Source organism: Nestor notabilis, unplaced genomic scaffold, assembly GCF_000696875.1.
Source record: "Nestor notabilis isolate BGI_N333 unplaced genomic scaffold, ASM69687v1 scaffold7516, whole genome shotgun sequence".
NCBI classification, from domain to species: domain Eukaryota; kingdom Metazoa; phylum Chordata; class Aves; order Psittaciformes; family Psittacidae; genus Nestor; species Nestor notabilis.
In genome coordinates this window covers 77,884-90,376 of record NW_009931420.1, presented here as the reverse complement: position 1 = coordinate 90,376, position 12,493 = coordinate 77,884, and the positions used below count along the sequence as shown (strand labels likewise).

The window sequence follows — 12,493 nt, the reverse complement described above, 5'->3', positions numbered from 1 at the left end:
TAACTAAATTAATATTTATATTTAATTATAATAATATAATCATTAACAACGATAATAAAATACAGACTAATCTATATCTATTAATAAATTAAGTTGATAAATTAAAATAATTCTATTATCCAGGTGCTCTTTCCTCTGTTCCTGGCAGCATCTTTGAGAACTCCTGACCTTCAGCTCCCCTTGGCCCACCCTGTTCAAGGAGACCTGTGAGCACATTGGAAAATCATCCCAGTCAAGCTTTTCTTTCCTCTTTAGACAAATCTATGTTCTAGTCAACATGACTGACAGTATTAAAAACCAGGGGTAGCTCAGATACTCAAAAGATAGTATCCAACCCACGTGTTTCAAGCAGAAAAGCTTGACTTAAAATCTCTCTTTTTTTAGACCTCCCTTCAAATTTTAGTTGAAATAACTCAGTTGGACATTTTCTACTGGAAGCTGTTGTGTTGTAAAAGCCTACGGCACTTCACAGCCATGTACCACTGGCAAAAGCATCCCTAATAAACAGAGCCTGTGTGATTTTCCCATTTCATTTTGCTGCTTTGTTCAGTTCAGTTTGGTTGACTTTTCCTGTGGCATTAAAATATTATTTTAAGCTGCACTTTCATGACGTTTGTTGTATATAACAGCTCATGGGCTGGTTTTGTTCATTACTGAGCCAAAACTGAGAAGAGGGGATGATGAGAGATGGGATGGGCTTGGGGAGTGTAAAGGGTCCTCCCTGAGCGGTGAGGTCAGTAATGCAATTTCTTTTGTGCCTTCCTCTATCTGCTCAGGGTCACCTAACCAGATTTCTCTCCTCCACAGGTTCTCCAGCCATGATTATTTCTTTCTAGCAATACCTTTTGTAGTTCTCCTGAGGAGGAATCCAGGGCCTGTTTTTTTCTAGGTCTCTGCATGAGGTCACATTTCCTTCTTCTCTGAAAAGAGGGTATTGGAGGCAAGCAGGAACTACTCAGTGATTACACCACTGAGCAGATAAACACTAAAGTTGGGGACACTAAACGGTGTATCTGGGGCTGCTAGTAAATGTCTTTAATATCACTAAGCTCCATTAGGATGCTTAGTTAGCTACATTCCATCTCATGTGTCCTGCTAAACTTAATCCAGCTCAGACTGGTAAGTCTCTTCAATGATACTCCTCTAGTGAGACCCACTCTTACCATAGTGTCTGGTGGTATATTTGTCAGTATTTATCTGAGAAGCTGCAGAACTGGTACCACTGCTCATCAGTTTCTCGTGGTCAGGATTCAGATGGGCAGTCTTGTACGTGAGAGGGTTTGTTTTGCACATCCAAGGGGCACAGACTGGTACTGTTTGGTGTTTTTTCTTGTTATACAAAGGGAAAGTCATTTTTGGTTGAAGAATGTATTTGTACAAAGCACCCATCTTTTCTCAGCTGAAAATTCGGGAGGAAGGACTGAAATTTCCAATAAGGTTTTCATATAGTTTTTTAGTCCTCACTGTTTTCCATATTTATTTAATTTACAGAAGGATAATAATCCTGGTGACATTAAGAGAAGCAGTTTTAGCCTATGGAAAAAAGAACACTGGAAGAAGTCACAAAGGAAATGTGAGGGGATGTTAACTGATGTGTGGATTAGAAAGAGTATCTTGGACAAGAAGGTCTAAAATCTGACTGGATCCTGCAGATCCAATGTATCATTTCAAACTTCCAAGGGTAGAAAGAACATGGAAATGTCTCCCACATGACCTCCTAATGCCTTGTCTCATCTATCTCCCTTCTGCCTCTCCCCTAACACACATCACTGACCACCCTCCTCTGACTCTGCCTTCAGACAAGGAACTGCAGTACCTAATCCTTGTACCACTTTTTTCCTTTCAACAAGCACCAGGGTATATTCATCAAGGAAAGTGCTTTAGCTGGAGACAGCAGCACATGGTTTGGATTGCCACCCAGCACCTCTCCTTCAGCACTGGGAGCTGAGCAGCTAGGCTGGGGAGCTTGCAACACCCTGGTACAGGAGATGCCATCTGCCAAATGTCCTCCCAAGTGGTGTTTTAGCAAGTGGGATTAAAAAGCTAAAAAGAACATTCTGTACATGGCAGCTGAAGTCCATCATAGCTCTGCTTACAAGATTCTGGCTCTGGGAGGATGCTGGGCAAGTAGCCAATAAGTGTCTCTTACTTGTCCATGTTTCCCTTTAGACAGGGATTCCTAGCTTAGCATGGCCAGAGATAGCTCTGGAGAGCAGGATGTCACCAGGGAGCATTAGCATTCACCAGTCCCAGGTGCAGACTGCCCAAGGAGGTGCTAGCTCCATTAACTGAGTTCTCCAGGGCCCTATGGTCGATCTTGATTTCTTTGAGGTCACTAGCGTAAGTCCCATCAGCTCAAAAAGCAACAGATCTCATGTGCTCCTTCACGTATGAGCAAACAGGCTTCCTGGGAAGGGGGAAATAAGAAGGGAAAGTGGCTTCACCCTTTACTTCCCTGCTTTCTGGCCTCATCACCCCCTCCTTTTTACTTGTCCATGCACTTCTTGTGCCTCCAAGAAGACACTTGTGCTCCAGGATGCGGCTGGTCTTGGAGCTGTGGAGGGGTCTCTGGGTCTGGCTGGGGGTCACTGGGGCTGGGCCCTTTGCCTCTAAGGAGGGCAAAGCTGCTGAGGTCCAGATTCTTCCTGATGTCATCATGTGATAGCTAATTAATGACCTCCCCATGTTTCCATGACAACTTCATGCTGTGCTCTTAGCCCTGATCCAAATGGACATTCTGTACACTTCTGAAGCCGTAGCATCAGCATATTAATAAGACTTGCTGACGTCCTTTGCTTTCTGCCACATGGCTGCTAAGTCTAAATTTGAATAACTTAAAAAAAGCACGTTTCTCAGTAAGCTTCCAGCGCATTCTCTCATGTGACTTGAAACAACTGATCACAGAAGTTTTCTGCATTGGAAGGGAAGAAGCAGGTAGATTCTGCTTTACCTGCTGCTTTTTGCCATGCTTTGCCTTTGGGAGAGCTGGCGTCTGGCTTTTCTTTTTTTCTCTGGGTGTTTTGGAAGCTCCAACTTTCATATAGTCTTTAATTTAATTACAGGAAGGGACAAGTAGTGCCATGATTTGGTAGGACCATCTCTGTATTAGCTGAGCTGGACAATCTTACGGATTACTCCCTAACTCGTTGTACAGAGGGAAGAAGATGAATTTCAGTCTCGTACAGTCAGAGAATGGTTACTTGTATTTCATGCTACAAATGTCCCTTTTACCATTAAACTCTATAACAATACCTCCTGATCAGGCAGTTTAGTGAATCTGGGTTTATTTGTGAAAGGATTCTCTGAGTGCCACCCAATTCTCCTCTATTAAGTATGCTCCATTCTAGTCCCTGACTGTAAACCATCTTTTTCTGCCCAAGTGGAGGGCTTAGACATAATTTCCTCAGAAGCCCATTAATACCACTACAGCACTGGTGTGGCCTCTCTAGGGGGATCTCAGTTTTCTGTTATCAAGACAGAAGTAAGCTAGATGCCTCCATATCTTCTATTGCCCACACAGACGATAACCTAAAACAAACCTGTGGGGTCTGGATCTGGCTGTCACATACTGTCCCTTTATCTGGGGAATGGCTTAATGTTCTCTTGGCACCCAATGTCTTGCTTATGGTTTGTGGTGTTGTCCCCTTGCTGAAGCCCAGTAATACCAGGAGCTGACCATTAAAGGTACCTGAGAGCAATTGATTTGATCCCTAACATTCCCACAGATATGGGGCAAGATTTAGCTAATGTGTTGCTAGTTACCCACGAGAGCTGAGATTTAATTGCAGCTTCTTTGGCTTCCAGTCACTGGAGCTGGATACTTGTCTCATAGGAAAGCAATTGATCAAATTAATTTCACTTAGTGTTAGCATGGTCACTATCCCCAGCCATGAAGAAATCTCATTGAATTCAGAATGTATCTCAGGCTGTAGGTTGCTCATAAGCAGTATTCAGTATTTTTAGAGTAATAACTAGTTCTTTTCCGTGCCAGCTCTTTGGGTCATACATGTAAATTAAAAGCTACATTTCTATTCCCTGCTCGGATAGATGTAGCTGTCAGGAACATTATTTCCACTCATAATTACAAATCTGACATTCATTTCCCATGAATAGTCTCTACTATTTGCTTAAAACTAAGTTCCATGCATACTATTGCTGGTGAATTCTCTCTTATCAGAAATCTGACACAGGAATGTCACAACCATAAGGAAACCTCTTTGGATGGTGGGGAAGCATGAACCTCTGCTGCACAAAGCAAAGACCAGCCAAATGAACAAACTGGGAAAAGTATAATCTCTTGCATGGACTGACTGGTAAAGAGAGAAAGCTCTCAATGCAAGTTAGGAAAAAGACAAAGTTAGTACTGATGGAAATAGTTGGATGTCCCTAGAAACATTTTTGTTATACAGATGCATGCACTTCCCCACCTTTTGGTAGGCACACAAGGACTAATGTCTTCTTTTGTTACTAGGAGTCCTTTTTGCTTTCTTACAGTCTACCCAGATAGCTTCTTTTATGCCCCAATTGCTGGTTCAGCATGAGAGCTCAGTGAATGCGAATTATCCTCAAGTTATCCAATTCCTTCTCAGGAAACTTGGATAAGCATCAACCAAAACCACACAAATTAAACTAAACCTGAAGCCAGCCTTAATTGTCTAAATCCCTGGTGTCACATGAATAACACCACAATGCATTTAGCTCTTTCCAGAAGAATTGATGTTATTCTCAGAATCTGAGCCAAAGACTCCAAACAAAGGAGGTCAACATTTCTACAAGACTGTTTTGATCTCGACTGAGTCAGTATGTTACATCTTGAGCCAGATCTGAGTTTTGGACTTTGGATCAGGACTATCCATCCTGCTCAGGCCTGGTTTTCCCCAGGATCATAGAATGGTTTGGGTTGGAAAGGACCTGAAGATCATCTTGTTCCAATCCCCCTGACATGGACAGGGACACCTCACACTAAACCATGTCACCCAAGACTCTGTCCAGCCTGGCTGTGAACACTGCCAGAGTGCCCAATACTCACCTCCCATGTGAGTTCAGGCTTCATCACCCAGCTCAGCTGGTCCCACATTCATAAACTCCGTTTGATGTATTATTTGTTTTAAACCAAAACACACACAAACACACACTCCACAACATTTTACCCACCTTTTAGTTATTTAGTTATTCTTTTTGATAACTCAACTCTTTTTGATTTGGTTTTATCCTTGCAAATTCAGGGTTGATTTGGTTATTGTGCTCTTCCCTCCCACCCCTCCTTTTTACTTCTTTTGCAGGTAGCTTAATAAGATTTTTTCATCTGCTTTCTGGACTTATTTTTTAGACGAACAAAGTGTAAGTGAAACAAGGATTTCATTCAGCCATGGAAACATAAGAAAGTAAAAGGGATTTTTCCTTCCCTAAATCAAAAATGGACATGAGTACCCTTTAACGCCTCTAAGTTTCCTTACTAATGTGTTTTCTTGTGCTTTGGTTTTTGTGGTGATGAAGGTTTCCCATTGTTATTGGAAAACCCAGAACCTGAGGCAAAAAGCCAAATGCATGTTTGCCTTTAGGTTTATCAAAGTGGCATGTGATTTTGGCTTTCTCTGTTTTAGGGACTCTGTTGAAGTACCTTAAAGATGAGTACCTGAAGATTTATAGGTGCTGATCCTCCAGGGATTAAGCTCTGGCATCACTGAAGGCAGCAGCATCTGATGCAGGACATGAACTCCAGATCAGCAAAGTAGCCAAAGGGACCTGATGCATCCCATTCTTCAGCAAGTGCTGAGACACTACCTCTGGTGAAAAGCCTTCCAAGGTGGAAATCCCAAAGTGAAGCCACCTGAGACCTGCACCCACCCTCCACCTCTCACATGTCCTCTCACCAATGAGGCATTAGTGTTACTCTCATAGGACTGCCATCACCTTCTGTCCTCCAGCAAAGCTCAGCACAGGCTGTGGGAATAACTCAACATAAAGCTGGCATAAATCTCAAGAGAAGAAATATCTTTTATCTTTAACCATTTACTCCCACTATAGGAATAATGGTAGCTCTTTTACATTTACATAGAACTCTTGTTTGTTTGCTTTGATTGGTTTTGTCTCTTTGTCTTGGCACCTGCATAGCAGAAAACTTTACAGTTCATTACAGAAGTTTGCCCCTCCCTCTGCTCCTCCCTTTATTTACTCTGCTGCCCCTAAGGAGTAGCAAGCAACACCCCCAAGGTCAAGAGAGAGTAAGGTGTTCCCCTTTTATGACGGATTATAGAAATAACAAACATGCCTGACAGTTTTATACAGCTGCTAGAACGGGTTTAGTTTTTCAACAAATGAAGAATTTCCTCTTTTCTTTTCCCTTTTGTATATTAATTACATTTTACAAATCTTGGCTTTCCCCTTTACTTTCCCCCCACTTTTCTTTCTTTTTAATTTTTCTCTTTTTATTTCTTTTTTCGCTCTTTTATTTTTTTAATTTTTTTTACAGCAAAAGAATCAATCACCAACATGTCCATTGAAAAGTCTGGGTTAGCAGAGTTTGGCTGTCATCTGGTCTGACTGTTTGAGGATCTCGGTGTTGTACAGGTCTAGAGCATGGTTCACGCGGATGATCTCGCTGTTGGTGAGTTTCAGGCGGTGCTTGAGCATACAAGAGAACAGATCCAGCTGGGGCTTTCCTGGGGCCACAGGAGGTGCCAGTCTATTGATTCGGTCCCGAATATCCAGCAGCAAGAGCATGACGGAGGAGGAAGAATAGAACTGCCCGCCTTGTGTGTAGGACTGGTTGACCTGCTGCACAGCACTGCGCAGTAGGTCGGCGTTAAAACGCAGGCTGTAGCCATACACCTGCACATCTGAGATCTTGATGTAGAACTGGCGCTTGGTGGGGTCAGAAAGGTCCACAGGCCCTTGGCCAGTCTCGTTACGCAGTAGGGAGGGCAGCCGAGTCCGGCTGCGTAGGTAGATGTGGACAGTCTCAAAAAAGGTTTTCCACCGGTTGCCCAGTAGCAGGGTCCAGTTGTAGCACTGGCTGTTTTGGAGGCGGATTTTCTCCCAGCGTGGGTAGCCGTACTCCCCAAAGGGCATGTTCCAGCCCTCGGAATGACTTCCGCTGAAGGGGTTGACATAGACAAAGAACATAGGGTCCAGGCTGCTGTTGCGCATCTGGCAGATTCGCATGGAGATCCCGATCACCATGTGGATGAAGTCCATCCGGTTCTTGTTGCTCTTCAAGGTGAGGGACATACGTTTGCGCCACCTGGGGTCGAAGAAGGTGTCCAGGCGGATCTCGTTGCTGATGAAAGTGGTGTGCACGTACAGGCGAGAGTCCATTTTCTGCAGCAGGTACTTCAGCTCTAGGTCTTGGAAGTCCAAGTCTGTCTCAAAGCTGATGAACTGCTCACTTCGCTCCGAGTCTACGTTCTGAGGCTCACAGCGACCCCGGTAAAGCTTATAGCCCTTGTTGCATGAGCCACAGAGGGAGATGTTGGCAAGGCTGCACATAGCACAGCTGTTGTTGCCCCCAATGATGCAGGGGATGGGGCGCTGGCACAGGCTGGTGCCACCATGGCAAACGCAGCTCCGTTGGCTTTCCAGAAAGGTCCCCCAGAATCCATTCTCATTGCAGTAGAGCAGGGACTGGACCCGTGTAAGCCATTCCTGTATTGTCCTGCAGGTAGGAAGAAGAAAACCATTAGCATGGTAGAGCTTCACAGACTCTTTGTTATTGGCATCTTACTAGAACCGCAGCGTTTTCAGGGATTCATCTGAGGCAGAGGTCTAGGAACACTGATGCCCTGCTGTGTCTCTATTTCTAGACTGAATCATTCATCTGCTGTTTAATTCTTTGGTGGAGTTCACAAGCCCTATAAGAAATAGCTGGAAGTTAGAATCGATCATCTGAAGTCTCTCTCTTCATGCTGCTCTAGGAGCTGAGACTGGCACAGTCTCCTGCCAAGGATCTCATCAGTTCTACAGTGATAGAGTTCAGTCATGGGAATGGAGCTCATAAAGCCATGCCAGAGGCTGAGGTGCTATCAGACATCACAGGTCAGCACAGTTCCTAGGCTAGCAGGAGAAAACTCTCCATGGCACTGGCAATTCCTGCACTCTCCAAAACCAGACCTGTAATGGGATGAGGCAAAGCCAGAAGTAACCTTTGCTTATGGTGCAGAGCTCAGGAATAGCAGAAAAGAGGGTGGAAGTCAGAGTGCCTAGAGACAAAGCCGCTAAAATAGCTTCTCTTTTAAAAATCTATTAACAATTAACTACCTCTTACAGCCTCTTCCCTGAAAAGCAGCTACACTTGCCCATCCCCAGGCCCTACCACTCCCAAACCTGCTCTATCAGCACCCTGACCTCCCATCCTGCAACCCTGGAATGACTCCTGTTGAATGACACTGTGACCCACGTTTGCCTTTGTGTAACTCTCTTGCAATGTTGCCTTGCTGGCCCCTTCTTCCCCCCTCCCCACTGCCCCGGGAAATCTCAGCACAGCGACTCCTTTCTCAGCAGCCTTCAGCTGAAGGCCTTGTTCAGCCTCCCGCTCCCTTCCCTTCCCTCCACCACCCCCCAGTTAATGAATACTTCATTGTCTCCTCTGGGCAAGAAGTTCTTGGTAGTGCTGCAGTGAGAGGACTGGCTAATGACAAATTAGGATTCAGTCCCTGTAGAACAGGAGGAGTGATTATGGACAGAGGCTCTCAGAGCTGGATTAGAGAAATTCATGGCACCTGCATCGCCTGACCTCTGAATAATCATTAAGCTGTAGGCTGTATCAAAGAAGGCATTAAATGATACAGCAGCAAAGAACAGCAAGATGATTAGGGGGAGGGAGTGAGTGGCGGGATGAGAGTGAAAACAGAGGAAAGCACTGGAAGGAAAGAAGTAGTCAAGGAGCAGAAGCAGAAAGGGTAGAGGGGGGAAATGCAGGTAGAAGGAAAAATGAGAGAGAAATGCCATGGGCAGGAGGAATAGAGGTGGAGAAAGCAGGAAACTGAAACTGCGGCAACAGCTGAAAGACAGGACAGGCAGGAATGAAAAGCAGCAGGAAGAAACTGAGTGAAAGGAAAAAAATTAGTGAGGAAAAAGATAGTGAATTAGTGGGAAAATTGTGAAGCCTTGGATGTGGGAAGAGTCAACTTTCATATTCCTCCTGTGATATGAAGCTGCCTGTGTCTCTTTCTCCTATCCACAGCTAACAGGAGCTCTCCTGTTAGTGAAAAAGATAAGCTTGGCTGGGGAGCTTGGTAGCAAGGCAGCAACCCTTATAAATATCTGCTGCAGAGGGATGTGGTGACTCCTGGTCCCTCGAAGAAGTGCACATGGCTCTTACTGGTCTCTGGAACAGCTCTGCTTCAGCAGGGACAGATAGCACAGCACAGTGTGTCTGCAAAACACATTGCTGACAGCAACAAACACTCTCCAAACTATGCCCTGGGGGTGGACTCTGCTTTCTGCTCATCGGTGAACTTTTGCTCACTTTTTCAGTAATACAAATATATTTTACCCTATGTGAAGCATCACAGTTCCTGTTTGGAAAGTGCCAAATGCACTTGAATTTAGAGAGGCACCCAGATTGCAAGTTTCACTCTCCCTAAGGTGTTGTGAACCCACCTTAATTCCTCCATGCACCTCCTTGAAAGCTTTTTTCTTTGTTTCTAAGCAATCTAAGCCTGGAGCTGGAGAATAATGAACAAGTGGAGGATGAACTAAAACCAAAGCAACTGTCCAATATACAGGCTGCTTGGGTTCACTGGGTTGAGGAACTGCTGAAGGGAAGCACAAGGTTCCTGCATGCTGCCTTTTCCCATGGCTGGGCTTGATGACAATGATGAAAATCAGAGATTGCTTTGAAGGGAATACCTCCTGCAGCCCCAAGCTTCATCCCTAGCTCCCACTCCCACTGTAATTTCTACAAAGACAAGGAGAAGCCCAGCAGCATAAGGAAAATGAAGAGTAGAGCCAGCGGGCTGGTGGCAGAGAGGTGGTAAATGTCCAGCTCCATCAGGTGTCCCCTCAGCATCCCTACCCCTGCCCATGAAGTGAGGGCAATATTTCCCTGATTTCCACAGCTCTCTCCATGGCCACATTTGTTGCTTTTTGGGGGACTGGGCTTCCAGATGAGGTAGCAATGGTTGCTCATAGGCCTAAAGGTGTTTTCTGAGGTGGGTTTCATGAGGTGTCATCAGAGGTGTGCCTGTGTGCATGTGCTGCCACCACTTTCATACAGCTGCCAATAGCCTTATACAGCTGCATATGCAAGTGACAGCCAAACACAGGTTGAACAACTACCATGTGCAGATCTCTATTCCAGCTCTGTGCAAGAGAACTCAACTCTCCCAGTTTCCTCGTGCACAGGATTCCCAGCATGTTTGTGCAGTGCTGGCTCAATGCTTTACACAGGTTTTACGTGCTGATAATGCCATTGAGTTCACAGGTCAGGGACTGCAGGGGACACAATAAAAATGGGAGTCAGTTGAACATGTCCTGTCTGTCTGAGGTGTGTTTTTTCTAGGGGAAAAGAACCCAAACTCTATCTTTCCATCCCTCTCTTACACTAAGAGGGGAATCTCAGCTAATATTTTGCAATTGAAACCAGTTATTTTCCTCTTTCTCAGGTCCGCTTTGTGGAGGAAGGATGGGAGGAGATCAGGACAAAGAGGAAAAAGGGTTTTTGGAGGATATATATGTCTTAGCACTCAGCAAAGACACAAGTAGGCCAAAAAAAAAAAAAAAGAGCCTACCCACCATCTGCTGATGGCAGCAATAAAGGATGTAATTAAATGAAAATGCAGAATCCAGGGCAGAGCTGGGCATTGGCTACAAACATGACAATGGGAAGTGTGAGAGACTGAGAGAGAGGAAAAGTGATATAAATTACCCCGTTTTGTCTCGTAACTGGGACAAGATAAGAATATATGGAGATGCAGTCACTGCCCTTGAGCTGAGAGGAGGTAAACTTCCTCAGACACATCCCTGTGATGGCTCAGACTCATGTGAATATAACCAAGGGATGTCAGGGCAGAAGGAAGCTGAAAAGAGCCACTTTAAAAGCTAAAAGCCAGCAGTAGAGAAGCCGTTGGTTTTCATTTCAATTATTTTCTCTTTCATTAAAATGTCATGGATGTATCTTTCTTCCTCTTCATATCATTGTAAAAGTTATTTTGCCTAATATTTGCTACCTCTGCTAGTTCCAAGTATAAAGTACCAGAGCATGTGAAAGTAAAAGAAAGGAAAACTATGTCTTCAAAAGTCTCTGTCAAGCCATTCTACATTCAGCTTTAATATCTTGCATTCCAAAACTAAAATAAAAAAGAACTACATCCAGGGAGAGCAGTGAGTGAGAGTTATTTTGCAGTGTTTTCTTGCTGGTGCTCACTGGAGACATGCAGTCATAGAATCATAGAATCATAGAATGGTTTGAGTTGGAAAGGACCTGAAGATCATCTAATTCCAAACCCCTGCCATGGGCAGGGACACCTTGCACTAAATCATGTCACCCAAGGCTCTGTCCAACCTGGCCTTGAACACCTCCAGGGATGGAGCAGTCACAACTTGGGTAACCCATTCCAGTGCCTCACCACCCTCACAGGAAAGAACTTCTTCCTTATATCTAATCTAAACTTCCCCTATTGGTTTGGTTTGGATTGGAAAGGACTTTAAACCTCATCCAGTTCCAATCCCCTGCCAGAGGCAGGGCCACCTTCCACCAAAGCAGGCTCCTCCAAGCCCCATCCAACCTGGTCTTGAACACTGCCAGGGATGGGGCAGCCACAGCTTCTCTGGGCAACCTTTGCCAGTGCCAAGAAAACAGGTTTTGCAGTATTGGGCTTTCAGATCAGAAGCAAAGGTCAGGTTATACTGAAAGGTGATGAGCAATTTTCTTTCCTCCTGATTTGTCATCCTTCAGGATGAATCAGGTCTGGGGAGGGGAAGAAGCTGATGGGTGTCTCTTGAGACAAAGCTGCCACTTTGTTGTAGATGGTGTCTGAGCTCATTAGAAAAACAAACCATACCAAACCAAAAACAGAACGCAAACAAAAAACAACCCCCAAAAGAACAATCAGAATCTGGAGCCAGAAGGACAGAGACTAGTTTTTGTTCCAGTTGCAAGAAAAAAGGTAAGGATTTAACAAGTTCTTTGCAAACTCACCTTCCTCTTTCCAACCAGCACTAGCTGCTGTGGAGGTACTTCTGGGCTTTCAGCATGGCACAGTGAAGTAAAAAAAAGCTATTTTTATTCTCAGCAGCTGTGAGATGTATTCTTAACTAATGACAATTTGGCTGGAGCCCAGAGCATGTAGCAACCGCCCTTCCTTCAGATGTTATTTATATTTTACATCTATAATGCAGCCATAGGTACTCATTCAACATTGATGCTTTAACAGCTGAGGGGTGCTTTCTTTTTCAAACTAACAAACTTGCCTGCAAAGAGGTGGTTTTGAAGCCAAAGCAGTGCTGAGCTAATGTATTTATGTGTATATATATATATTAAAAGCATGTATTT

The 12,493-nt window shown here is 44.5% G+C and overlaps 1 protein-coding gene across 1 annotated transcript in view; it reads right to left on the bottom strand.

The window, feature by feature from the left end:
• Nucleotides 1-6,432: 6,432 nt before the first annotated feature.
• Nucleotides 6,433-12,493, bottom strand: part of BRINP1 (bone morphogenetic protein/retinoic acid inducible neural-specific 1) — a 59,500-nt gene continuing 53,439 nt past the window's right edge. The window contains exon 7 of the mRNA XM_010015878.1: nt 6,433-7,654. Within this exon, the coding sequence (XP_010014180.1) occupies nt 6,514-7,654 (1,141 nt within the window). The 3' untranslated portion in view covers nt 6,433-6,513. The remainder of the gene's footprint in view (nt 7,655-12,493) is intronic.